This window comes from Rhinopithecus roxellana, chromosome 12 (genome assembly GCF_007565055.1).
Source record: "Rhinopithecus roxellana isolate Shanxi Qingling chromosome 12, ASM756505v1, whole genome shotgun sequence".
Taxonomy (NCBI): Eukaryota; Metazoa; Chordata; class Mammalia; order Primates; family Cercopithecidae; genus Rhinopithecus; species Rhinopithecus roxellana.
In genome coordinates, this window is record NC_044560.1 from 109,516,794 (window position 1) to 109,542,168 (window position 25,375).

Consider the following 25,375-nt stretch of genomic DNA (forward strand, 5'->3'; position numbering starts at 1 on the left):
CACTCTCCCTTTTTTTTTTTTTTTGCATTTGCACGGGATTGTGGGAGGAAGCGGAGCGCAGCCAGACACCCCGCCGCCCGCCCCCCCTTCCCCTCCCCCCTCCCCCAGCCGCCTTGTGCAAAGATGGCTGCACCGTGAGCGCAGAGGAGGAGGAGGCGGCGGCGGCGGCGGCGAGAGAGCGAGCACCCAGCGCCTGCACCCACCCCGGGGCCGCCCGGGACGCCCCCTCCCGAGCGCGCGCCCCCCTTTTTCTCTCGCAAGCGCCGGGGCAAAGGCGGAGACAGCGGGGTCCCTCCACCCCCCCTTCCCTCCTCTAGGGGGAACCCCCCTTCCCCCTTCCTTGGCTCAGCGACTGCACCCCCTCCCTTGCCCGCCCCTCCGCCCCTGCCCCCTCCCTCCCCCGCCCGGGGCCTTCCCGGGCCTTCGGCGGCTGCAAAGAAAAAAAGAGAGAAAAGGGGGGAAAAAAAAAGCAGCAGCGGAGGGAGCGGCGGCGGAGGAGAGCGCGCGCGCCCCCTCCCTCCCTCCCTCCCTCCCCCTCCCCCCAATTTCCACCGCGGCCAATTCATGGACAGGAACTACCCCAGCGCCGGCTTCGGGGACCCGCTCGGCGCCGGGGCGGGATGGAGTTACGAGAGGTCAGCGAAAGCTAGGTAAGGAGCTGAGGGTGGCCTGGAGAAAGGGGCCAAGGGGTGGGAGCCCAGGCGGGCCGGGCCGGGCCCGGCCCGCCCGGCGACGCGTGCATCGCAAACTCCCCTCCGGCTTGCAAGGGAGCGGCCTTCCTCGGTTTGTAACAACGCCGCCGCCCCAGTTTGCAAATTGCAAACTCCGCCAAAGCCAGCTCCGGCATGCAAAGGGAGAATTGCAGCGGGAAAATGGGGGTGCAAAACAATTTCGGACGGGAAGGCCTAGGGAAGGTGGGAGGGACTGGCGAAGCAAGGCCTGGACTTCCCCCCATCCTTGGATTCCCGGCTTGGTGACCCCTCCCCCTCGCGCCCCAGGCACTGCTCTTGCAAAGGTGGGAAGAAGAGAAGAATTAGAACGCAGATCTGGGGGGCGCGAACCCCCTCTCAGGTCCTATTGTTCCGGGACTGTGCGAGGCCGCGCCACTAGGCGCCCCCCCAAGAATTCCGCGCGCAGAGTGGGCATGGGGCCCCGCCCCCTTCCTAAGCTGGGGTTCTATGTGTGTAAGGGGGGGGTCTGGCATCTGGGACACGCCCCCTTTAATGCCCCCACCCCCAAAAGCAGAGAATCCTAGTTGATGGCAAGGAGGGGAGCATTTGCCTTCCTGAGTCTGGCCACGGACTGGGGCCGTTGCATGGGAAGAGTCGGATGTTTCCCGGGTGTGTGTTTGTGTGTCTGAGCGTGGGCCCTGTGCGTGCGTGGCTGGCAGCGTGTTCACCTGTGAATCTGCCTCTTTCCTGCTGCTTCCTCATACTTCACCTACCCCCGAGCACCTCCCCCCCAACACACCTGAGTTTCCCAGCAGGGCATAACCCCAAGTGTGTCAGGATTTTCCGTGTGGGATTCCTCCGTCTATATCTTTTCTTCCCCACGGGTGAGTTGGATACGCATTTGCACACATACCTGGCATTGCACGGGCCCATGCATTTGAACCTCAACCCCCGGGGATGGACGGTGTTCTTGTTCACACTTGTACCTGGTACTTTCCCCGGGTCTTATTCCCTCTTCTCTCCACCCCCCCCCCACAACCGTTGCCGCTTGGGAACCGATCTGCCTCCTGCTCCCAACTTGTTTTGCACCACCCCATGAAGTTCAGGGCCTATGTGTTCCCGTGTGTCTACGGAAGAGGATTCGTCCATGTGGACTTTTGGCGTTGGCCCCATGGCCAGTGTTGCCGGAACAGGACCTGGGGTGGGGGGTTGGTGGGGTCGACGGGAGAAGTCTCTCATTTGCAACTCAAGACGCTTCCTCTGCCTTGGACCCTCTTCTGTGTGTTAGTTTCGTCTCTGAGCATGCCTGTTTGTAAACGTGAGACTATCCGGGCTCTCTTTATTCGGGCTCTGGAGTGAGGGCCATTTCTGTGGCTCTTTAGTTGCGTACCCCGATTCCCTTGCCTTCTCCCCTTTAAAGGCCTACGGTTCCTTAGCTTAACACCCCCTACCCCAATCAGCTGGAAGGGTCCCCCCAACTCCCCGGGGGGTTTCCTGAGCTCCTTTCTCAGAAGGCAGCTTGGGAGAACCCCCTGACGTCTCTCCTTTCCCCCCAGCTTGGTTTATGGCAGCTCCAGGACCTCGCACCCCGAGACGGACATCTTACACCGCCAGGCCTACGCGGCCCCCCACCCACTGCAAAGCTATGCCACCAACCACCACCCGGCAGGTACGGCCCACATCCCGCCCCGCTTTGGGCTGGCCCTCCCCCCGAGGCAGCCGATTGGCTGTTGAAAGTTCCGCCCCTCCTAATTGGCCGTGGCCCGTGCCGTGGCCCGCCCCTTGCTGTGTCTCCTCTGATTGGTTGCCTTTGAGGCTGCTGGTCCCTGCTTCATTTCTCGCCGGATTCGTCCGCCCCTGCCTCGCCCCGCCCCTTTCGCTCCAATTGGCCGTGTCCCATCAGCCCCCAAATCCCACCTTCTCTTCCAGGCTTTTCCGCCTCTCTCCAGCCCACCCCAATTCTTTCCCTCTGGGTTTGCCCTATTCTTTTGGCTCCTTGGAACTCTGAATTCTGTCTTCCTGATTCCCTTTCTTCCTGATTGGCCCCAATTATCTGGCCCGCCCTCTTTTATATTATTTTGCTCCATTGCTTTATTCCACCCCCTGCCTTTGCCTCCAAGGTTTCTGATTGGTTCCCCCTTCCTAGGGGTATTGGCAATGACATGATGCTGTCCAGTTTGACCTTTGACCCTCCTGATTGGCTCCTTCCCTTTTTCCCTCCCCATCTTTTTTTCTGAACCCTCCCATGGAGCTCAATCCCTTTTGACTCGTTCTCTGGTCTTTCTGAGACTTCATTGTACCATCCTTTCCACTTCCTTGCTGGAAATACCCACATTTGGTCTCCCTCCTGGCCTTACTGAGGACTCTGTTCTTTTGCCCCTGGCTCTTTCGCTTCTAGATTTTCCACACTTTTGTCTACCATTTCCTATCTGGGCCCCTGCCCTTATGACTGGATTGCCCCTTGTCTTGCTTTACTGTCTCACCTTTCCCCCTTCCCTCCCCTCATTTCTGTCTCATGAGCTTGGTTCTGTCCATCTTGTCTTTGAATTTGCCCTTTTTTCTCCCATCCCCTCCTTTTCCTGATCCAGCTTGCTTTTGACCTCTTCCCTTTCTCTCTTGACCCTATCTACCCATCCCCACCTGGCTGACTATACCCCCTGTCCCCGGCCAGGTCTTTCTGGACTCTTCGACACTGGCCTCCACCACGCGGGCTCAGCAGGGCCCGACGCCTCCGTCATGAACCTCATCTCAGCCCTGGAATCCCGGGGCCCTCAGCCTGGCCCCTCCGCCTCCTCTCTCCTCTCCCAGTTCCGCAGTCCTTCCTGGCAAACCGGTAAGCCCAGCGCCGGCCCTGCAGGGCCAGGGTGGGGCTGGCTTGCTGTCCGCTCTGACCCGCGGTCTTCCTCATCTCCAGCCATGCACACGCCAGGCCCCACGGAGCTCTTCATCTCGGGCGCCCTGCCGGGTTCCAGCACCTTTCCGTCCTCCTCTGCCCTGTCGGCTTACCAACACCCGGCTTCCTTCGGCAGCCGCCCCTTCCCAGTGCCCTCGTCCCTCAGCCTCCAGGACCCCCCATTCAGCCCTCCAGCTAATGGGCTCCTGTCTCCTCATGACGTGCTGCACCTGAAGCCCTCGCAGGCACCCACGGTGCCCTCTTCACTGGGCTTTGAGCGCCTGGCAGGAGGCGGTGTCTTGGGGCCAGCTGGTCTTGGTCCAGCCCAGACCCCCCCTTATCGCCCTGGCCCCCCAGACCCACCACCACCACCTCGCCACCTCCCAACTCAGTTCAACCTGCTGGCTTCCTCTTCTGCTGCCGCCGCCGCTGCCGAGCAGTCCTCCCCACAGCTCTATAACTTCTCGGGTGCTGCCCCGGGCCCACCGCCGCCTGAGCGGGCCCTGCCCCGCCAGGACACAGTCATCAAGCACTATCAGCGGCCAGCCAGTGCCCAGCCCCCACCACCCCCGCCACCAGCCCATGCCCTCCAGCACTATCTGAGCTGTGGAGGCAGCTACCCCTCCATGGGCCACCGGGCCAACCTGGCCTGCAGCCCCCTGGGTGGTGGGGAGCCCTCCCCGGGTGCTGGGGAGCCTAGCAAGGCTGGTCCCAGCGGAGCCACGGCGGGGGCATCTGGCCGGGCCACAGGCCCTGAGGCAGCGGGGGGCGGTGGGGCCGGGGGTGGTGGCGGAGGTTACCGCCCCATCATTCAGTCGCCTGGGTACAAGACGGGCAAAGGTGGTTATGGAGCAGCTGCCGGGGGTGCCACCAGGCCCCCCCCACCCCGTTCGACTGCTACCCCCAAATGCCAGAGCCTGGGTGGACCGGCAGCCGCCTATGCCACTGGGAAGGCCTCTGGGGCTGGAGGGGCAGGGGGCCAGGCTTATTCCCCTGGTCAGCCTCAAGGGCTTCTGGGACCCCAGGCCTATGGGCAAGGGTTTGGAGCAGGGCAGGCACAGGACTTGAGCAAAGGCCCCAGCTACTCAGGGGGCCCTCCACAGCCCCCCAGCGGCCCTCCTCCTCCTGGCCTGGCCACATGTCAGAGCTACTCCCCGGACCAGCTGCAGGGGCAGCTGTATGGCGTGCAGGGCGAGCCATACCCAGGGCCAGCCGCCCACTCCCAGGGGCTGCCCACAGCCAGCCCCTCACTCAGCTACAGTACCGGCCATTCCCCAGCACTCTCGGGCCATGGGGGTGGCTGGGGACCCAGCTCCTTGGGAGGTGGTGGTGAGGCCAGCCCATCTCACATCATTCGTCCACTCCAGTCACCGCCTGCCACAGGCCGCCCGCCTGGAGTCGGTTCTCCAGGAGCCCCTGGCAAATACCTGAGCTCAGTCTTGGCCTCAGCCCCTTTCCTGGCACCTCCTGGAGCTGGCAGCTATGCAGCCGGAGCCGGTGGCTACAAGGGCAAGGGGGATGGCTCGGAGCTGCTGGCGGGCCCAGGTGGGCCTCCTGCGGAGCGCACAGAGGATGAGGAGTTCCTCATCCAGCATCTCTTGCAGGCGCCCAGCCCTCCTCGGACCTCAGGGGCAGACGGCTTGGTGGGCGAGGACGGGGCAGCAGATGCCTCTAAGGGACTTGGGGGAAGTGGCGGGGCCGGGGGACCGCCGGGTACACCCTACGAGTTGGCCAAGGAAGACCCCCAGAGGTACCATCTGCAGAGTGTCATCCGCACCAGTGCCAGCCTGGATGAGGGTGCCACTGCGGCACTGGAGCTGGGCCTGGGGAGGCTGAAGGAGAAGAAGAAAGGGCCAGAGCGGGGTGGCGAGACCCCTGAGGGGCTGGCCACCTCCGTTGTCCACTACGGGGCAGGTGCCAAGGAGCTGGGGGCCTTCTTGCAAAAGAGCCCACCACCCCCACCTCCCACAGCCCAGTCCACCCAGCCCACTCCCCATGGCCTCCTTCTGGAGGCCGGGGGGCCTGACCTCCCACTGGTGCTGCCTCCGCCTCCTCCCCAGCTGCTCCCCTCGGTCCTCAGCCATGCCCCCAGTCCCTCTGCCAGCGCCTCCAAAGTCGGTGTCCACCTCCTTGAGCCAGCCACCCGCGATGGGGCACCCCAGCCACCTCCACCGCCACCCCCGCCTCCACCACCCATGCCCCTGCAGCTCGAGGCCCACCTCCGCAGCCACGGCCTGGAGCCCGCGGCTCCCAGCCCCCGCCTGCGACCCGAGGAGAGCCTGGAGCCGCCAGGCGCCATGCAGGAATTGCTCGGGGCTCTGGAGCCGCTGCCCCCGGCGCCTGGGGACACCGGCGTAGGCCCGCCAAACTCGGAAGGCAAGGATCCCGCAGGTGCCTACCGCAGCCCGAGCCCGCAAGGCACCAAGGCGCCGCGCTTCGTGCCGCTCACCTCCATCTGCTTCCCTGACTCCTTGCTCCAAGACGAGGAGCGCAGCTTCTTCCCTACCATGGAGGAGATGTTCGGTGGAGGGGCCGCGGATGACTATGGCAAGGCTGGGCCACCCGAGGACGAGGGGGACCCCAAGGCGGGCGCTGGGCCACCCCCGGGCCCCCCTGCCTATGATCCCTATGGGCCCTACTGCCCTGGCCGGGCATCAGGAGCCGGGCCCGAGACACCAGGCTTGGGCCTGGACCCCAACAAGCCCCCTGAACTGCCCTCCACGGTCAACGCCGAGCCACTGGGCCTGATCCAGAGCGGCCCCCACCAGGCGGCGCCACCACCCCCGCCTCCGCCACCACCGCCTCCCGCGCCAGCCTCCGAGCCCAAGGGTGGCCTCACCTCGCCCATCTTCTGCTCTACCAAGCCAAAGAAGCTGCTCAAGACATCCTCCTTTCACCTGCTGCGGCGCCGCGACCCACCCTTCCAGACCCCTAAGAAGCTGTACGCCCAGGAGTACGAATTCGAGGCGGACGAGGACAAGGCTGATGTGCCCGCCGACATCCGCCTCAACCCCCGGCGCCTGCCCGACCTGGTCTCCAGCTGCCGCTCCCGCCCGGCCCTCTCGCCACTGGGGGACATCGACTTCTGCCCACCGAACCCGGGACCAGATGGCCCCCGGCGCCGTGGCCGCAAACCCACGAAGGCGAAGCGTGATGGGCCGCCCCGGCCCCGGGGAAGGCCCCGGATCCGCCCTCTGGAGGTCCCCACCACTGCGGGGCCCGCCTCGGCTTCCACGCCCACCGATGGCGCCAAGAAACCCCGGGGCCGGGGCCGAGGCCGGGGTCGAAAAGCTGAGGAGGCAGGGGGCACCCGGTTGGAGCCCCTGAAGCCACTTAAGGTGAGGGGAATGGGATCTTGTAGGAGATCGGGGAGGAGGGGCTGTGCCCAATGTTTGAGTCTTAAAAGGAAGGAAGGAAGGGTTTACAGCCGCACCTTGGCATTTCTGGGGCAGGGGGATAATAAGGTTTATAGTTCTAAAATCTGAGGAAGTTAGGTGAGGAATTTTAGGGTCCCACTGACAGACCTAAAATTGAAATTCTGAATCTAGGCTGGCCACGGTGGTTCATGCCTGTAATCCCAGCACTTCAGGAGACTGAGGCGGAAGGATCTCTTGAAGCCAGATGTTCGAGACCAGCCTGGTCAACGTAGTGAGACCCTGGTTTCTATTAAAAACATAAAAATTTAGCCAGATGTGGCTGTGTGTACCTATAGTCCCAGCTACTCAGAGGCTGAGGTAGGAGTATCTCTTGAACCCTGGAGTTCAAGGCTGTAGTGAGCTATGATTGCATTACTGCACTGTGGCCTGGGCCACAGAGTGCGACCCTGTCTCAAGAAATAAAGGAAATTATGGGTTTAGGGAGAGGCAGGAGGTTGGGGCTTATGCTTTTAGCATTTTTTTTTTTTTTTTTTTTTGAGAGAGAGTTTCTGTCACCCAGGCTGGAGTGCAGTGGCATGATCTTGGCTCACTGCAACCTCCACCTCCTGTGTTCAAGAGATTCTCCTGCCTCAGCCTTTTGAGTAGCTGGGATTACAGGCATCCGCCACCACATTCGGCTAATTTTTGTTGTTGTTGTTGTTGTTGTTGTTGTATTTTTAGTAGAGATGGGGTTTTACTATGTTGGCCAGGCTGATTTGAAACTCCTGACCTCAAGTGATCCGCCCGCCTCAGCCTCCCAAGGTGCTGGGATTATAGGCGTGAGCCACCTCACCTGGATTGCCTGCTTTTAGCTTCTATATCCCAAATGATGGGCATTGAGGGATCCTACATTCCTGGGTTTCATGGGAAGCAGGTCTGGGGACCTGAACTAGGCTGTAAGGGAAGAGCTCAGTGAGTCTAAGTTCCTGGTCTTCTGAGCGAGGAACTCTAGTCTTGTCCTCCTAGAATCTAAGACAAGGGGTTTGCAGCTTTGAATTCTAGAAATTCACGGGCTGAGCACCTGTAAATTTGGATTTTTGGGGGGCTGAGGGGGGAATGGGACTGGGGGCCCAGACTCCTGGGCCCTCACGGCCCGCCACTCCCATGTCTAGATCAAGCTGTCTGTGCCCAAGGCTGGCGAGGGTCTGGGAGCCTCATCGGGTGATGCCATATCAGGCACTGACCACAACAGCCTGGACTCGAGCCTGACTCGGGAGAAGATCGAGGCCAAGATCAAGGAGGTGGAGGAGAAGCAGCCAGAGATGAAGTCGGGTTTCATGGCCTCCTTCTTGGACTTCCTCAAGTCAGGCAAGCGCCACCCACCACTCTACCAGGCGGGCCTGACACCTCCGCTCAGCCCTCCCAAGAGCGTGCCACCCTCTGTGCCAGCCCGAAGCCTGCAGCCCCAGCCCCCTGCCACCCCCGCTGTGCCACATCCCCCACCTTCTGGAGCCTTCGGGCTTGGGGGTGCCCTGGAGGCTGCAGAGAGTGAGGGGCTGGGGCTGGGCTGCCCTTCACCCTGCAAGCGACTGGATGAGGAGCTGAAGCGGAACCTTGAGACGCTGCCCTCCTTCTCCTCGGACGAGGAAGACTCTGTCGCCAAGAACCGAGACCTGCAGGAGAGCATCTCCTCGGCCATCTCTGCCCTCGATGACCCACCCCTTGCTGGGCCAAAGGACACCTCCACGCCAGATGGGCCGCCCTTGGCCCCCGCAGCTGCAGTTCCAGGGCCACCCCCTCTTCCGGGGCTCCCCAGTGCCAACGGCAATGGCACTCCTGGTGAGCTCTGGGAAGGTGGTCTGGGAGTAGAGTGGAGCTTAAAGGTTATCACGGTCACTAGATATAGTTGCGCAGGTTACGCACTGTTTAAGAGACACCATTCATGTAGATGGTACAAGCTTGCATATTTATGAAGGGACTTTCCTTATTATACAGGCATTTTGAGGAAGGTGTGTATCTTTTTCTAATTCACCCAGAGGTGCTAAGTGGACTAGGAGGGGCCCCAAGGCAGATACTGGAGAATGCAAGGAGACAGGGCAGGTGATGAGTTACAGGAGAGGGGCTACTCAGGTTCTGAACGGTGGGAGGTGTGGGGACTGAGGAGGGCTCTGAGTCAGCCACGTGTGAAGGTACAGAAAGATGTCTGGGGGCAGAGAAAGACTTGGGGAGGGTGATGGGTCTTGGGAGTGGGCAGCGGAAGGCAAGACTAGGGGCACAGGAAGGGTTTAGGTTGTGCTCTGGCTTTGGACACAGCTTAAGGGGTGTTAATGGCAGAAACAGAGGCATTGGGAGATGAGAGGTGGGAGCTTACAGGAGGGCATAGAGGGGACTTGGGAAATGGAGAGAGCTTTTGGGGGGTGTAGAAGGTTGGGGAATGGGGAGTGGGGAGGTGAGAAGAACGGGTGAGACCAAAGCTGACAGGGTCGTTGCAGAAGAGAACAGCCAGGCTGAGAGAGCCTTTGAAGGGCTTGGAAGGGCCATGGCCCAGGATACAAGAATGGAGAAGCAGCAGTTTTACAGGTCGGGTGAGATTTCAGGGAGTTAGAGGGGTGTGTTCAAAAAAAAAAAAAAAAAAAAACCATGATAGGCTGGGCACAGTGGGCCACACCTGTAATCCTAGCACACTTTGGGAGGCTGAGACAGGAGGATCACTTGAGCCCGGGAGGTTGAGGCTGTGGTGAGCCATGATTGAGCCACTATACTCCAGCCTGGGTGACAGCGCAAGACCCTAAGACAGGGTCTTTTTAAACAAAAAACTCCAAAAACAAAACAAAAAGACCCTGTGAGATTCTTTTTTTTTTTTTTTTTTTTTTTTTTGAGACAGAGTCTCGCTCTGTCACCCAGGCTGGAGTTTAGTGGCGCAATCTTGGCTCACCACAACCTCTGCCTTCCAGGTTCAAGTGATTCTTCTGCCTCAGCCTCCCAAGTAGCTGGGACTACAGGTGCCTGCCACCATGCCCAGCTAATTTTTTGTATTTTTAGTAGACATGGCATTTCGCTATGTTGGCCAGGCTGGTCTTGAACTCCTTACTTCATGATCTGCCCACCTTGGCATCCCAAAGTGTTGGGATTACAGGCGTGAGCCATCGTGTCCAGCCGTTTTTTTTTTTTTTTCCAAGACAGAGTCTCACTCTGTCCACCAGGCTGGAGTACAGTGGCGTGATCTTGGCTCACTGCAACCTCTGCCTCCAGGGTTCTAGCTGTTCTCCTGCCTCAGCCTCCCGAGTAGCTGGGATTACAGGCACCTGCCACCACACCTGGCTCATTTTTTATATTTTTGGTAGAGACAGGGTTTTACCACGTTGGCCAGGCTGGTCTCGAACTCCTGACCTCAAGTGATCCGCCTGCCTCGGCCTCCGAAAGTAGTGGGATTACAGGCGTGAACCACCATGCCCGCCTCCTATGAGGTTCTTAAAAGGCCTGAAGAAGGGAGCTGGCAGACAGAGGAAGGGTTAGCAGTCTGCACACTGGTGAGCAGGCCAAGGAAAGGACAGAGACGGGTCTGGAGGGAGGAGGATGAGGCCTTGGAGGAAGACAAGGTGAGGAAGTAGAGCTAGGGAGGTGATGATTTAGGAGTGGGAGGGTCATTCAGGAGGAGGAGTAAGAGCCAGACAAGGGCTTTGAGACCACAAAGAGACATTTCAGGACTGAGAAGGGGATTAGGGATGGGAGACGGGTCTCCTTTACAGCCACAGGAGCCAGAGTAGGTCTCTGCAGAGACTCCGATAGGGTAGAAGGGCCACTGGGAGCTGAGTGGTAGTTACGGACAGAGGGGTTCTTGGTACAGAAAGTGATGTTTAAAGGACAAGAGGAAAGGTGCCAGGAATGATGAATAACATCCAGGCCTGATGTCCCTGTCTCCCCCAGAGCCCCCACTGCTGGAGGAGAAACCCCCACCCACTCCACCTCCTGCCCCGACTCCTCAGCCTCAGCCTCCACCACCCCCTCCGCCGCCACAGCCAGCCCTGCCCTCGCCGCCCCCGCTGGTGGCCCCCACGCCCAACTCACCACCGCCACCACCGCTGCCACCACCACCTCCACCAGCTATGCCCTCGCCTCCTCCGCCACCCCCACCAGCCGCTGCCCCACCGGCTGCCCCTCCCGAGGAGCCCGCCGCCCCGTCCCCTGAAGACCCCGAGCTGCCGGACACCCGGCCCCTGCATCTGGCCAAGAAGCAGGAGACGGCAGCCGTGTGTGGGGAGACGGACGAGGAGGCCGGCGAGAGTGGCGGAGAGGGCATCTTCCGGGAGCGAGACGAGTTCGTCATCCGCGCCGAGGACATCCCTTCGCTTAAGGTGAGTCCCAGCCTTCTCCAAAAACTGCCCTGATTGGTTTGGTCACCTGTTTGTTGAGTGCCTGCTGGATGACAGGCTTGTATTGGGACCTGCAGATCCAGTCATGGCCTGGCCGCCCTGGAATTCACAGTCCGATGGGGCTGATAGAGGTGTCGAGGACCTGCGGGCCTCAGAGGTTTTATTTGCGTTTGTGTCTATACATGCATTACTTATATGTAAGGTAAAGCGATTGTTAATATGTATGTGTCTATACATGCGTTACTTGCATATAAGGTAAAGCGATTGTGAACGTTTATGCAGATACCCTACTGTGGGTGGTAGAGGACCAGTACTGTACAAGCAGATGCGGCTCTGGCCCTAGGGAGCTTCTAGTCTAATGGAACAAGCTAGAGAGACAGGCTACTTTGCCATTTATGGCACAATGGTGGAAATGTGAGTCACTGACATAGAGTACCTGCAGGTAACCCGTAAATGTAATCGTGAATTCAGCCGGACGCGGCGGCTTACACCTGTAATCTCAGCACTTTGGGAGTTTGAGACCAGCCTAGCCACATATTGAAACCTTTTCTCTCAAACAAAAAAAGTGAATCATTTGGGAATGCTCACTGTGTGTCAGGCTATATCTTTTTCTTTTTTTTTTTTTTTTTGAGACGGAGTTTCACTCTTGTTGCTCAGACTGGAGTGCAGGGGCGCAATCTCGGCTCACTGCAACCTCTGCTGCCCAGATTCAAGCAATTCTCCTGCCTCAGCCTCCTGAGTAGCTGGGATTACAGGCACGTGCCACCACACCTGGCTAATTTTTGCATTTTTAGTAGAGAAGGGGTTTCAACATCTTGGTCAAACTGCTCTTCCACTTCTTACCTTGTGATCCACCCGTCTCGGCCTCCCAAAGTGCTGGGATTACAGGCATGAGCCACCGCACCCGGCCTTACACTTTCTTCTTAAGTGTGTTTTTTGAGGCAAACTCAAATGTATTTTTTCGTATGTTATTTCAATGTATTTCATTGTGGGAAAAGTAAATAATAGAGCAGGCTGGGAGTGGTGGCTCACGCCTGTAATCCCAGAACTTTGAGAAGCGGAGGTGAGAGGATCACTTGAGAGCAGCTAGGCAAATAGCAAGACCTCACATCTACCAAAAACAATAAATAAATGAGCCAGGCATGGTAGCACATGCCTGTAGTCTCAGCTACATGAAAGGCTAAGATGGCAGGATTGCTTATGCCCAGGAGTTTGAGGTTGCCGTGAGCTATCTATGATCACACCGCAGCACTCCAGTCTCGGTGACAGAGCGAGACCCTGTCTCTAAAAAAGAAAAGAGAAAAGAAATGTCTACTACCTCCTGAGGAACAGGATTTTGGGAACATCACAGTCAGAATTTCGTTTTATCTTTCTTTGTTTTCAAAATCATGGTCACAGGCCGGGCGCGGTGGCTCAAGCCTGTAATCCCAGCACTTTGGGAGGCCGAGATGGGCGGATCACGAGGTCAGGAGATCGAGACCATCCTGGCTAACACGGTGAAACCCCGTCTCTACTAAAAATACAAAAAACTAGCCGGGCGAGGTGGCGGGCGCCTGTAGTCCCAGCTACTCCGGAGGCTGAGGCAGGAGAATGGCGTAAACCCGGAGGCGGAGCTTGCAGTGAGCTGAGATCCGGCCACTGCACTCCAGCCCGGGCGACAGAGCAAAACTCCGTCTCAAAAAAAAAAAAAAAAAAATCATGGTCACATACGTACCATGAAATTTGTCATTTTAACTAGTTTTCAGTGTATGGTTCGGTGGCATTAAGGATATTGACATCATGCCGGGCGTGGGGGCTCACGCCTGTAATCCCAGCACTTTGGGAGGCCGAGGCAGGCAGAACACAAGGTCAAGAGATTGAGACTATCCTGGCTAACATGGTGAAACCCTGTCTCTACTAAAAATACAAAAATTAGCTGGGAGTCTCATGTCTGTAATCCGAGCACTTTGGAAGGCTGAGGTGGGTGGATCATGAGGTCAGGAGATCGAGACTATCCTGGCTAACATAGTGAAACCCCATCTCTACTAAAAATACAATACATTAGCCGGGCCTGATGGTGGGCACCTGTGGTCCCAGCTACTCTGGAGGCTGAGGCAGGAGAATGGCGTGAACCCAGGAGGTGGAGCTTGCAGTGAGCCGAGATTGCGCCACTGCACTCCAGCCTGGGCGACAGAGCGAGACTCCATCTCAAAAATAAAATAAAATAAAATAAAATTAGCCAGGCATGGTGGCGGGTGCCTGTAATCCCAACTACTCGGGAGGCTGAGGCAGGAGAATCGCTTGAACCTGGGAGTCGGAGGTTATAGTGAGCTGAGATCGCGCCACTGCACTCCAGTCTGGTGAGGGAGCAAGACCGTCTCAAAAAAAAAAAAATTGACATCATAGGCCAGGTGCGGTAGCTCATGCCTGGAATTGCAGCACTTTGGGAGGCCAAGGCGGGCAGATCACCTGAGGTCAGGAGTTCGAGACCAGCCACTGCATTCCAGCCTGGGCTACAAAAGCAAAACTGTCTCAAAAAAATAAAGAAAAAAACATTGACATTGTTGAATGACCGTCACCACCATCCATCTCCAAGTTTTATCTTTTCATATAAAAAAGATAAACTTCATTATAAGAGACTACAGTAGCATTTTATAGGGATGGAAACTGAGGCTCACACAGGTTAAAAAGTCCTTCCGACTGCGGATTACTATGCCCGTTTTTTTGAGACAGGGTCTCCCTCTGTTGGCCAGGCTGGAGTGCAGTGACTCACTGCAACTTCCGCCTCCCTGGTTCAAGCGATTCTCATAACTCAGCCTCTCGAGTAGCTGCGACTACAGAGGACCCTACCACGCTTGGCTAATTTTTGTATTTTTAGTAGAGATGGGGTTTCACCATGTTCGTTGGCCAGGCTGGTCTCAAACTCATGACCTCGGGTGATCCGCCCATCTCGGCCTCCCAAAGTGCTAGGATTACAGGAATGAGTCACTGTGCCTAGCCTATTATCCTCATTTTTTAGGGAAGGAAACCAAGGCACAGAGAGATAAAGTAGCTTTCCCAGGCTTTTGTAGCTTGGGATCCACACCCAGCCCTGCTGGCCTTAGGAACCCATATTCTTATTTATTTATTTATTTATGTTTGAGATAGTGTTTCACTCTTGTTGCCCAGGCTGGAGTGCAATGGTGCAGTCTTGGCTCACTGCAACCTCCGCCTCCCGAGTTCAAGTGATTCTCCTGCCTCAGCCTCCCGAGCTGGGATTACAGGCATGCGCCACCATGCCTGGTTAATTTTGTATTTTTAGTAGAGTTGGGATTTCTCCATGTTGGTCAGGCTACTCTCGAACTCCTGACCTCAGGTGATCTGCCTGCCTCAGCCTCCCAAAGCGCTGGGATTATAGGCGTGAGCCACTGCGCCCAGCCAAGAACCCATATTCTTATCCGCGACTCAGCCAGGCACCATGTACGTTCTAGTCAAACACAGCTGAGCCAGCATTGGGTCAAATGAACAGGGCCCTAGGGCAGGGACCTTGAGCATCCCCATTTTACAGATGGGGAAGTTCACATTCAGAGAAAGGGAGTCAGTCGGCTGGCCGGTGCCAACCTGGGATTGGAGCCAGGGCCATCTGACACCACCTCCCAGCTGGCATGGGGGCAGGGGAAGGGGCCAGGTGAGGACTCAGATGCTTAAAATACAACTTGAATGTGCATTATAATGGGGAACAAAACCCCATGCCTTTGCCAAACATACAGATCTTGGGGACTCATTTGTGGGCCTGGAGACAGGGCAGGCTGCTGGTATAGTTAAGACCTCACTTTGGTTTAACCTGACTGACTCAAATCTCTGCCACTTATTATTTTTTGTTGTTGTTGTTTTGAGACAGGGCCTCACTCTGTCACCCAGGCTGGTGTACAGTGGCATGATCATGGCTCACTGAAGCCTCAGACTCCTGGGTTCAAGTGATCCTCCTACCTCAGCCTCCCGAGTAACTAGGACTACAGGCATACAACACCATGCCTGGCAAATTTTTTTATTCCTTAAGTAGAGACTGGCGTCTCATTCTGTTGACCTGACTGGTCTTGAACCCTTGGGCTCAAGCAATCCTCCCGTCTTAGCCTCCCAAAGTGCTGAGATTGCTGGTGTGAGCCACTGTGTCTGGACTTTTTTTCTTTTTTTTTTTTTTGAGACGGAGTCTCAATCTGTCTCCGAGGATGGAGTGCAGTGGCGCAGTCTTGGCTCACTGCAACCCTCACCTCCCAGATTCAAGCGATTCTCCTGCCTCAGCTTCCTGAGTAGCTGGGATTACAGGCGTGTGCCACCACGCCCATCTAATTTCTGTATTTTTAGTAGAGATGGAGTTTCAACATGTTGGCCAGGCTGGTAGAAACCACTCTTAAAGCCCGTACAAAAACAAGCTATAGACCACTGTTTATTCCAGAAAAACAGCAATCCAATATAAATATCATCTGAGTCATATATGTGATTTTAAATGTTTTCATTCCTGCATTTATAAAAATAAAAAAGATAGATGAGCCGGGCGCGGTGGCTCAAGCCTGTAATCCCAGCACTTTGGGAGGCCGAGACGGGCTGATCACGAGGTCAGGAGATCGAGACCATCCTGGCTAACACGGTGAAACCCCGTCTCTACTAAAAAAGACAAAAAACTAGCCGGGCGCAGTGGCGGGCGCCTGTAGTCCCAGCTACTCGGGAGGCTGAGGCAGGAGAATGGCGTAAACCCAGGAGGCGGAGCTTGCAGTGAGCTGAGATCCTGCCACTGCACTCCAGCCTGGGCGGCAGAGTGAGACTCCGTCTCAAAAAAAAAAAAAAAAAAAGATAGATGAAATTAGCAATAGGTGACCAAAGTGCTGTACTCTCAGGCCTTTGGGAGGACGAGGCAGGAGGATTGCTTGAATCCAGGAGTTGCAGACCAGCCTGGGCAACATCGTGAGCCCCTGCCTTAAAAAAAAAAAAAAAAGAAAAAGAAATTAGCCATAGGAATGCATTTTTTTTATTTTTTATTTATTTTTATTTTTTTGAGACGGGTTTCTGTAAACTGAAACTTTTGTTGGGGTTGTTGTAAGGGTTGGGCAGCGTGTATACTCCAAGCATGTAAGAGTTCACTGGGTGGATACTGGGTGCACTGGCTCCTGCCTGGAATCCCAGCACTTTGGGAGGCTGAGGTGGGTGGATTGCTTGCGCTCAGGAGTTCAACACCAGCCTGGTCAACATGGTGAAATCCTGCCTGTACTAAGAATACAAAAAATTAGCCAGGTGTGTGGTTTCACACGCCTGTATTCCCAGCTACCCTCGAGGCTGATCACCCCGAGTTTGAGAGATCAAGGCTGCAGTGAGCCAGGATTGCGCCACTGCACTCCCATCTGGGCAAGTCGAATGAGACCCTGTCTCAAAAAAGAAAAAGTTGGCTGGGTGTGGTGATTCGCATCTGTAATCCCAGCACTTTCGGAGGTCGAGGTGGGTGGATCACTTGAAGTGAGGAGGTCAAGATCAGCGTGGACAACATGGTGCTGTCCCGTCTCTACTGAAAATACAAAACTTAGCCAGACATGGTGGCGGGTCCCTGTAATCCCAGCTACTCAGGAGGCTTGAAGCAGGAGAATCACTTGAATTCAGGAGGCAGAGGTTTCAGTGAGCTGAGAGCGCCACTGCACTCCAGCCTGGGCCACAGAGTGAGACTCTGTCTCAAAAAAAAAAAAAGTTCGGCTGGGCGCAGTGGCTCAAGCCTGTAATCCCAGCACTTTGGGAGGCCGAGACGGGCAGATCACGAGGTCAGGAGATCGAGACCATCCTGGCTAATACGGTGAAACCCCGTCTCTACTAAAAAATACAAAAAAACTAGCCGGGCGAGGTGGCAGGCGCCTGTGGTCCCAGCTACTCGGGAGGCTGAGGCAGGAGAATAGCGTAAAACCCGGGAGGCGGAGCTTGCAGTGAGCTGAGATCCGGCCACTGCACTCCAGCCTGGGTGACAGAGCGAGACTCCGTCTCAAAAAAAAAAAAAAAAAAAGTTCATTGGCTGGAGAAGAGTATGGTGTTGGGGTTGTCCAGGCAGAGGAAACAGCTGTGCAAAGGCCCTGTGGTAAGGGAAAGCACGCTATGTTTGAGGTGTGCAGGGACGCAAGGTGTTAAGTGACTGGACAGTGAATGCTGAGGCTGGGCAGGTGGGCTGGACGCAGCCATGTTGGACATGGGTGCAGGGATGAGTTCCACGGGTGCTTGTGAAGACATTAGGCTCTATGCCATTCAGAGCCCCTGGCCAGTAGGGAGGTGACTGGGGAGTTGTTCAAGCCTGGACAGTACTCTGTCCACAGCATCTATCCTGGGACTGACTCCCCTTTTAATGGAACCCTGCAGTTTTCTTTTTCTTTTTTCTTTTTCTTTTTTCTTTTTTTTTTTTTTTTGAGACAAGTCTTGCTCTCATCCCCCAGGCTGGAGTGCAATGGTGCGATCTAGGCTCACTGCAACCTCCGCCTCCCGGGTTCAAGCGATTCTCCTGCCTCAACCTCCAGAGTAGTTGGGATTACAGGCACCTGCCACCACACCTGGCTAATTTTCATATTTTTGTAGAGACGGGGTTTCACCATGTTGGCCAGGCTGATCTCGAACTACTGACCTCAGGTGATCTGCCTGCCTCGGCCTTCCAAAGTGATTACAGGCATGAACCACTGCACCTGGCCGTGAAACCCCATTTCTACAAAAAATACAAAAATTATCCAGGAGTGGTGGTGCATACCTGTAGTCCCAGCTACTTGGTGGGTAGGTGACTGAGGCAGGAGGATCACTTGAGCCTAGGAGGCAATAGGTGAGCTATGGTCATGGTTGTGCTACTACACTCCAGCCTAGGTAACAGAGTGAGAGGGTCTCACAAAAACAAAAAACAAAACAAAAAAGGCTGGGCGAAAACTCTGTCTGAAAAAAAAAAAAAAAAAGAGGCCGGGCGCAATGGCTCACCCCTGTAATCCCAGCACTTTGGGAGGCCCAGGCGGGCGGATCATGAGGTCAAGAGATCGAGACCATCCTGGCCAACGTGGTGAAACCCTGTCTCCACTAAAAATACAAAAATTAGCTGGGCGTGGTGGTGTGCGCCTCTAGTCCCAGCTATTCGGGAGGCTGAGCCAGGAGAATCACTTGAATTCAGGAGATGGAGGTTGCAGTGAGCCGAGATCGCGCCACTGCACTCCAGCCTGGCAACAGAGCAAGACTCTGTCAGAAAAAAAAAAAAAAAAGCCTGCTGGTGACCTCCCTAGGTTGAATCTCCAATCAGCTGTGGGTTCCATTGAGTAGGAGGCTGTGGGCCGGGCCACTTTTCTAGTAATCGGTGGTTGGCATGGTCAGTGATGTGAGTGACGTGAGGAGAGGCAGGATGGGTGGGGCTTGGGGATTGACTGGCCCTGTTTGGGGAATGGACGAGGCTGAAGTCAGGGTGAGGCCTGATGACTGGGTGTGGAGTGGGGATGCTGGGAGGAAAAGCGGTTTGAGGGAAGGTACCAAGCCCAGTGAGAAAGTGCTAGCCAGAGGGTCTGACTCCAGCTACAGTGTCAGCAGCTTCCTCAGAGGAGGCCGACACAGGGAGTGGGAGGGGGCAGAGGTAGGGGCAGTCTCCCCGGGCTGACAAGATGCTCCGATGGCTTCCTCAAGCTGGTGCTTTTTTTTTTTTTTTTTTTTTTGAGACAGAGTCTTGCTCTGTCGCCCAGGCCGGAGTGCAGTGCTGTGATCTCGGCTCACTGCAACCTCCACCTCCTGGGTTCAAGCAATTCTCCTTTCTCAGCCTCCCAAGTAGCTGGGCATACAGGCATGCACCACCACGCCTGGCTAATGTTTGTATTTTAGTAGAGGTGGGGTTTCACCATGTAGGCTGGGCTGGTCTCAAATTCTCGACTTCAAGTGAGCCACCTACCTCGGCCTCCCAAAATGTTGGGATTACAGATGTGAGCCACTGCACTCAGCCTGGCCCCCTTTTAAAGACATGTTCTTTCCAGGGACTCATTTTGGCATCTGTCACCTATTCCAGGAAGCATTCTTGGATTCAGTTTAAATTTGAGGCTGAGTGCAGTGACTCAGGCCTGTAATCCCAGCACTTTGGGAGGCCGGGACAAGTGGATCACCTGAGGTCAGGAGTTCAAGACCAGCCCAGCCAACCTGGCAAAACCCCGTCTCTACTAAAAATACAAAAATTAGCCTGGTGTGGTGGGTGCCTATAGTCCCAACTGCCAGGGAGGCTGAAGCAGGAGAGTCGTTTGAACCTGGGAGGCGCAGGTTGCAGTGAGCTGAGATCGCGCCACTGCACTTCCAGCCTGGGTGACTCCATCTCGGAAAAAAAAAAAAAAATCTGAGGCCCCTCCTCTAGGCTTCTGTAGTGTCCTGGGAATTGGCAACAGGACATTTATGACTTGTACTATTATTTCTTGTGTCCATATTTGGCGCCTCTGCTGCCCTTTTAGTCCTCAAGGTCACATTCTCTCACATCCGTCAGTTGCCATCGCCCAGCTGGGGCACACGCAAACTGCAGGGTGGTGGTGGTTTGTGTTCAGGTGTTTGTGGGGTAGAGGGAGCAGAGATAGGGAGCCTTCCTGTTGCTCTGTCTTCCCCGCTGTGGACATGCTGATGAAATGGTCTCAGGTAACTTCACCTGCCTGTTCTTGGCACAGGCCACAAACTCACCCTGTTTTGTTTATTTGCTTGTCTGTCTTACTACTTCTGTTATTACCTCTGTGTGAAGGCTTTTTCGGTGTCTTAGACCCCTCAGGCTGCTATACCAGAATACCATAGACTGGGTGGCTTATAAGCAACAGAGATTTGGCTGGACTTGGTGGCTCACGCCTGTAATCCTAGCACTTTGGGAGGCCGAGGCGGGTGGATCACATGAGGTGGGGAGTTCAAGACCAGCCTGACCAACATGGAGAAACCCTGTCTCTACTAAAAATACAAAATTAGTCGGGCGTGGTGGCACATACCTGTAATTCCAGCTTCTCAGGAGGCTGAGGCAGGAGAATCAGCTTGAACCCAGGAGGCGGAGGTTACGGTGAGCTGAGATCGCGCCACTGCACTCCAGCCTGGGTAACGAGCAAAACGCCGTCTCAAAAAAAGAAAAAGTAAAAAGAGAATTGTGAGGGGACACAGACCACACCAGGACGTCTTGCTCACAACCGTACCCTCCTGTCCAGCACAGTAAATAGCAGGCGGTGCCCAAAGATTGTCATTACTCTGAGTCACACAGGAAGTTCTGGGCTTTCACACCGTAAGGCAACAGTGACTCAAACTCTGCAGCCTAAGAACGAGCAGCCTGATCCAGGGTAGCGGGTGGGCAGGAGGGGACAGGGCCAAGTTCAAGCTGCACACAGAGCTGAACACATCATGGGGGTAGAAGATACTTGTTGACGTCTCTGCCTTTTCTCTAAGGGGATGGTGAGAGAGGCCAGTGGGCCAGGGCGTACGGGCAGTAGGTACGGGAATGAGGGCTGACCCTGCTGGCCTCACCACACCCCTCCTCCTTAGCTGGCGTTGCAGACGGGGCGCGAACCCCCACCCATTTGGCGAGTCCAGAAGGCTCTTCTGCAGAAATTCACTCCAGAGATCAAGGACGGTCAGAGGCAGTTTTGTGCCACCAGTAATGTAAGCCTGCAAAGGGGACCAAGGACTTGGGGGCCCCGGGGTGTGGTATCTAGGAGCTGGGGTTCCCCTTCGCGGGAGTGTGACTCACTCCACAGTGTATCTGGAAGGGGGCCGCCGGCTGCCAGGACGCTCCAGGCAGCTGCCGTGGTAGCCCAGGGCACGAGGGTGTTGGCCGTCTGGCTGGCAGTGTGAAGAATTTCCTCATGTGCCTCTTTCTCCCCTTAGTATTTGGGGTATTTTGGGGACGCAAAAAATCGGTACCAGCGCCTCTATGTAAAGTTCCTGGAAAATGTCAATAAGAAGGACTACGTGAGGGTCTGTGCTCGGAAACCCTGGCATCGGCCCCCTGTGCCAGTCAGGTACCAACCACGGGGGACACAGGGGCAGGTAGTATGCAGCGCCGTCAGGCATGGGGATGGAGCATGCAAGAGAGAAGGCTAGAGAGTGGGAGGTGGGGACAGAGCCCAGAGAGAGAGGGGGAGAGAGACCCAGAGGCGGGGGGGACAGAGACCCAGAGGCAGGGGTGAGAGAGACCCAGAGACAGGAGGACAGAGAACCAGAGACATGAGGGAGATGGAGACTCAGAAGGAGACAGAGACCCAGAGAAAAAGAGGGGCAGAGATGGGGGAGGATAGAGATCCAGAGAAAGGGAAGCAGACCCAGAGATGGGAGGGGAGAGAGCCTCACAGAAGAGTACAGAGACCTGGGGTGGACAGAGACCCAGAAAGAGGGTCTTGCGCCTCTTTAGCCCATTAGCTGGGCTTGGTGGCGAATGCCTGCTAAGAAGCTGATGGATGTTAACTTGTGACTCACAGAAGGAGGGGAACAGAGACCCAGAGAGGGAGGGGTTCAGAGTCCCAGAGAGGGAGGGGGTCAGAGACCCAGAGAGGGAGGGGTTCAGAGTCCCAGAGAGGGAGGGGGTCAGAGTCCCAGAGAGGGAGGGGGTCAGAGACCCAGAGAGGGAGGGGTTCAGAGTCCCAGAGAGGGAGGGGGTCAGAGACGCAGAGAGAGAGGAGGGGACGGTATGAGAGAAGCTGTTTCTGTGCCTAGGGCACTGAGCAGGGGCAATGAGGAGAACTTGGGCTCTCGGGGGCTACTGACTACATTCCCTTCTCTGTTCCCTTCTAGACGCTCTGGGCAGGCCAAGAACCCCACATCTGCTGGGGGTAGCTCTGCACCTCCCCCTAAGGCCCCAGCACCACCTCCCAAGCCTGAGACCCCTGAAAAGACGACATCCGAGAAGCCCCCAGAGCAGACGCCTGAGACGGCTATGCCTGAGCCCCCTGCCCCTGAGAAGCCCTCCCTCCTGCGGCCTGTCGAGAAGGAAAAGGAGAAGGAGAAGGTGACGCGTGGGGAGCGGCCACTGCGGGGCGAGCGGGCCGCCAGCGGACGGCAGACGCGGCCAGAGCGGAGTCTCGCCACAGGACAGCCTGCCACATCCCGGCTGCCTAAAGCCCGGCCTACCAAGGTGAAGGCTGAACCGCCCCCTAAGAAGAGGAAGAAATGGCTGAAGGAGGCAGGGGGCAACGCTGCGGCAGGCGGGGGCCCACCAGGCAGCTCCTCGGACTCGGAGTCCTCCCCTGGAGCCCCCAGCGAGGACGGTGAGGCCCCAGGCAGCCTCAGGGCTGCAGGGGTGGGTGGGAAAGGGACACAGGTGAGGGCTGTCCAGAGGGCTCTAGGGAGCCTCAGCAGGACGGTAACAACTAGTATGTTACAGTTAATGGCAGCAGCTGACAGTCACGGGGCATCTAACTGCACAACAGGCTGCCTGCTAAGAAGCCGATGGATGTTAACTTGTGTAATTTTCACCCATCCTAGTAGGTAGATACTGTTACCCTCATCTACAGGTGAGGGAGCCGAGGCACCAAGAGGCAGCATCATAGTCTGTGTTGGGTGCCCACCAGAGTTGCAACTGAGCCCAGGGTGCCTCGGACTCTACTCTTCAGTGCTGCGTTCTGCCTCGTAACAGGCAGGATTTGAGGGCTGAGGAAGATGTGGGACGTCAGGTGGCTGTCCTGGAGGCTCTGTGATGGTGAGGTTTCCTATGAGGCCCTGGGTGACACTGAGAAAGAGGCATAACCTCTTGTGCCATAATGACCTCACCTGTAAAATGGGTTCATAACAGACGACGCTCATAGGAGAGTGTCGGTCTTTAGTAGACACCACTTGTGTACTCCGTGTTTGCCCAGCATACTGCCACATCCTCAGTGCTTATGATGATGTCTGGTTAGGCCGGGTACAGTGGCTTGTGCCTGCAATCCCAACACTTTGGGAGGCCAGGGCAGGTGGATCAGGTGAGGTCAGGAGTTCAAGACCAGCTTGGCCAACATGGTGAAACCCCGTCTTTACTAAAAAATACAAAAATTAGCCAGGCACAATGGCGCACGCCCGTAATCCCAGCTACTCGGGAGGCTGAGGCAGGAGAATCGCTTGAACCTGGGAGGCAGAGGTTACAGTGAGCTGAGATCAGGCCACTGCACTCCAGCCTGGGAGACAGAACAAGACTCCATCTCAAAAAAAAAAAAAAAAATATGTCTCATTAGTGATGACAGTAACAACAAAAATATATATATATATATTCACATATGTACAGTAAGGGTAACAGCTGACTTTTGTTAAGTGCCTGCTATGTGCCAGGTATCATTTTAAACATTTGCATACAGGCTTACTTGATCTTTACCTAATAAACCCTGTGAGATAGCTTGTTAAAATTATCCTCATTTTAAAGATGGGGGCCGGGTGTGGTAGCTCACACCTGTAATCTCTCCACTTTGGGAGGCTGAGGTGGTAGGATCACTTGAGCTCAAGAGTTAGAGATGAGCCTGGGCAACATAGTGAGACCCCCATCTCTACAAAAATTTTTTTTTTTTTTTTTTTTTTTTTTTTTTTTTTTTTTTTTTTTTTTGAGACGGAGTCTGGCTCTGTCGCCCAGGCTGGAGTGCAGTGGCTGGATCTCAGCTCACTGCAAGCTCCGCCTCCCGGGTTTACGCCATTCTTCTGCCTCAGCCTCCCAAGTAGCTGGGACTACAGGCGCCCACCACCTCGCCTGGCTAGCTTTTTGTATTTTTTAGTAGAGACGGGGTTTCACTGTGTTAGCCAGGATGGTCTCGATCTCCTGACCTCGTGATCCGCCCGTCTCGGCCTCCCAAAGTGCTGGGATTACAGGCTTGAGCCACCGTGCCCGGCCCAAAAATTTTTTTAAAAATTACCTGGGCTTGGTGGCGAATACCTGTTGTCCCAGCTACTCAGGAGGCTGAGACAGAAGGATCACTTGAGCCCATGAGTTCAAGGCTATGGTGAGCTATGATTATACCACTGCTTTCCAGCCAGGGTGACAGAATTAGACCCTGTCTCTAAGGATAGCTTCTTAAATAAATAAATAAAAGATGAAGAAACTGAGGCACCAAGAGGTGATGGGACCTGGTCAGGGCCACACAGTTTTTAATCTCTGTTTTTAACAGAGATTAAAAATACAGCCACTCAAGGCTGGGTGCGGGGGCTCACGCCTGTAATCCCAGCACTTTGGGAGGCCGAGGTGGGCGGATCATGAGGTCAGGAGATCGAGACCATCCTGGCTAACACAGTGAAACCCCGTCTCTACTAAAAGACACACACAAAAAAATTAGCCGGGCATGGTGGCGGGCGCCTGTAGTCCCAGCTACTTGGGAGGCTGAGGCAGGAGAATGGTGTGAATCCAGGAGGCGGAGGTTGCAGTGAGCAGAGATCACACCATTGCATTCTAGCCTGGGTGACAGATGGAAACTCTGTCTCAATAAATGAATGAACGGCTCTTTCTCGGGGTTGTCCAGGGTCCCAGTTTCCTTCTCTCTTGTTGACGAGCTGTCTGCCTTATTGCTGGGGTCATGACCCCTTTCCAGTGAGCCCAAGCCCAGTTTCTGCCCTTGGCTACCCCACAGACCTTCCCCAGTACCCCCAAATCCCATCAAGCTCTTTGTCCTGGCTTCCCCATCTTAGGGACTGCACCTCTGGCTACACAGTCACCTGACCAGACTTCCCAGGAGCCATCATCAACTCTTTTCCTTTTTTTTTTTTTGAGACGGACTCTCACTGTGTCACCCAGGTTGGAGTACAGTGGCGTGATCTTGGCTCACTGCACGCTCCACCTTCCGGGTTCATTCCCCTGCCTCAGCCTCCTGAGTAGCTGGGACTACAGGTGCCCGCCACCACACCCGGCTAATTTTTGTATTTTTAGTAGAGATGAGGTTTTACCATGTTGGCCCAGGGTGGTCTCGAACTCCTGACCTCAGGCAATCTGCTCGCCTCAGTCTCACAAAGTACTGGGATCACAGGCGTGAGCCACCGCACCCAGCCTTTCTCTTTGCCTTTTCTACCTATCGCCCCCACAGCCGGGCAGCTCCCAGCCCTGCCTGCCCCCATCCCCTGTACTCTTTCCCAGACCTGCCCAGCTCAGCCTCGTCTTCTGCTTCCAGCCCTGCCCCACCTCCATTCGTTCCTAGC

The 25,375-nt window shown here is 55.8% G+C and overlaps 1 protein-coding gene across 4 annotated transcripts in view; it reads left to right on the plus strand.

The window, feature by feature from the left end:
* Positions 1-95: 95 nt before the first annotated feature.
* The window catches only part of PRR12 (proline rich 12), a 31,762-nt gene continuing 6,482 nt past the window's right edge, over positions 96-25,375 (plus strand). Inside the window, exons 1-9 of one of the 4 annotated variants that reach the window (XM_030912801.1) lie at positions 96-650; positions 2,228-2,340; positions 3,343-3,504; positions 3,586-6,902; positions 8,093-8,759; positions 10,848-11,275; positions 20,780-20,896; positions 21,122-21,255; positions 22,025-22,497. In XM_030912801.1, the coding sequence (XP_030768661.1) occupies positions 565-650; positions 2,228-2,340; positions 3,343-3,504; positions 3,586-6,902; positions 8,093-8,759; positions 10,848-11,275; positions 20,780-20,896; positions 21,122-21,255; positions 22,025-22,497 (5,497 nt within the window). In that variant the 5' untranslated portion in view covers positions 96-564. Of the gene's footprint in view, positions 651-2,227; positions 2,341-3,342; positions 6,903-8,092; positions 8,760-10,847; positions 11,276-20,779; positions 20,897-21,121; positions 21,284-22,024; positions 22,498-25,375 lie in introns of those variants that run through there. The other 3 variants (XM_030912799.1, XM_030912800.1, XM_030912802.1) reach the window with 3 other exon arrangements.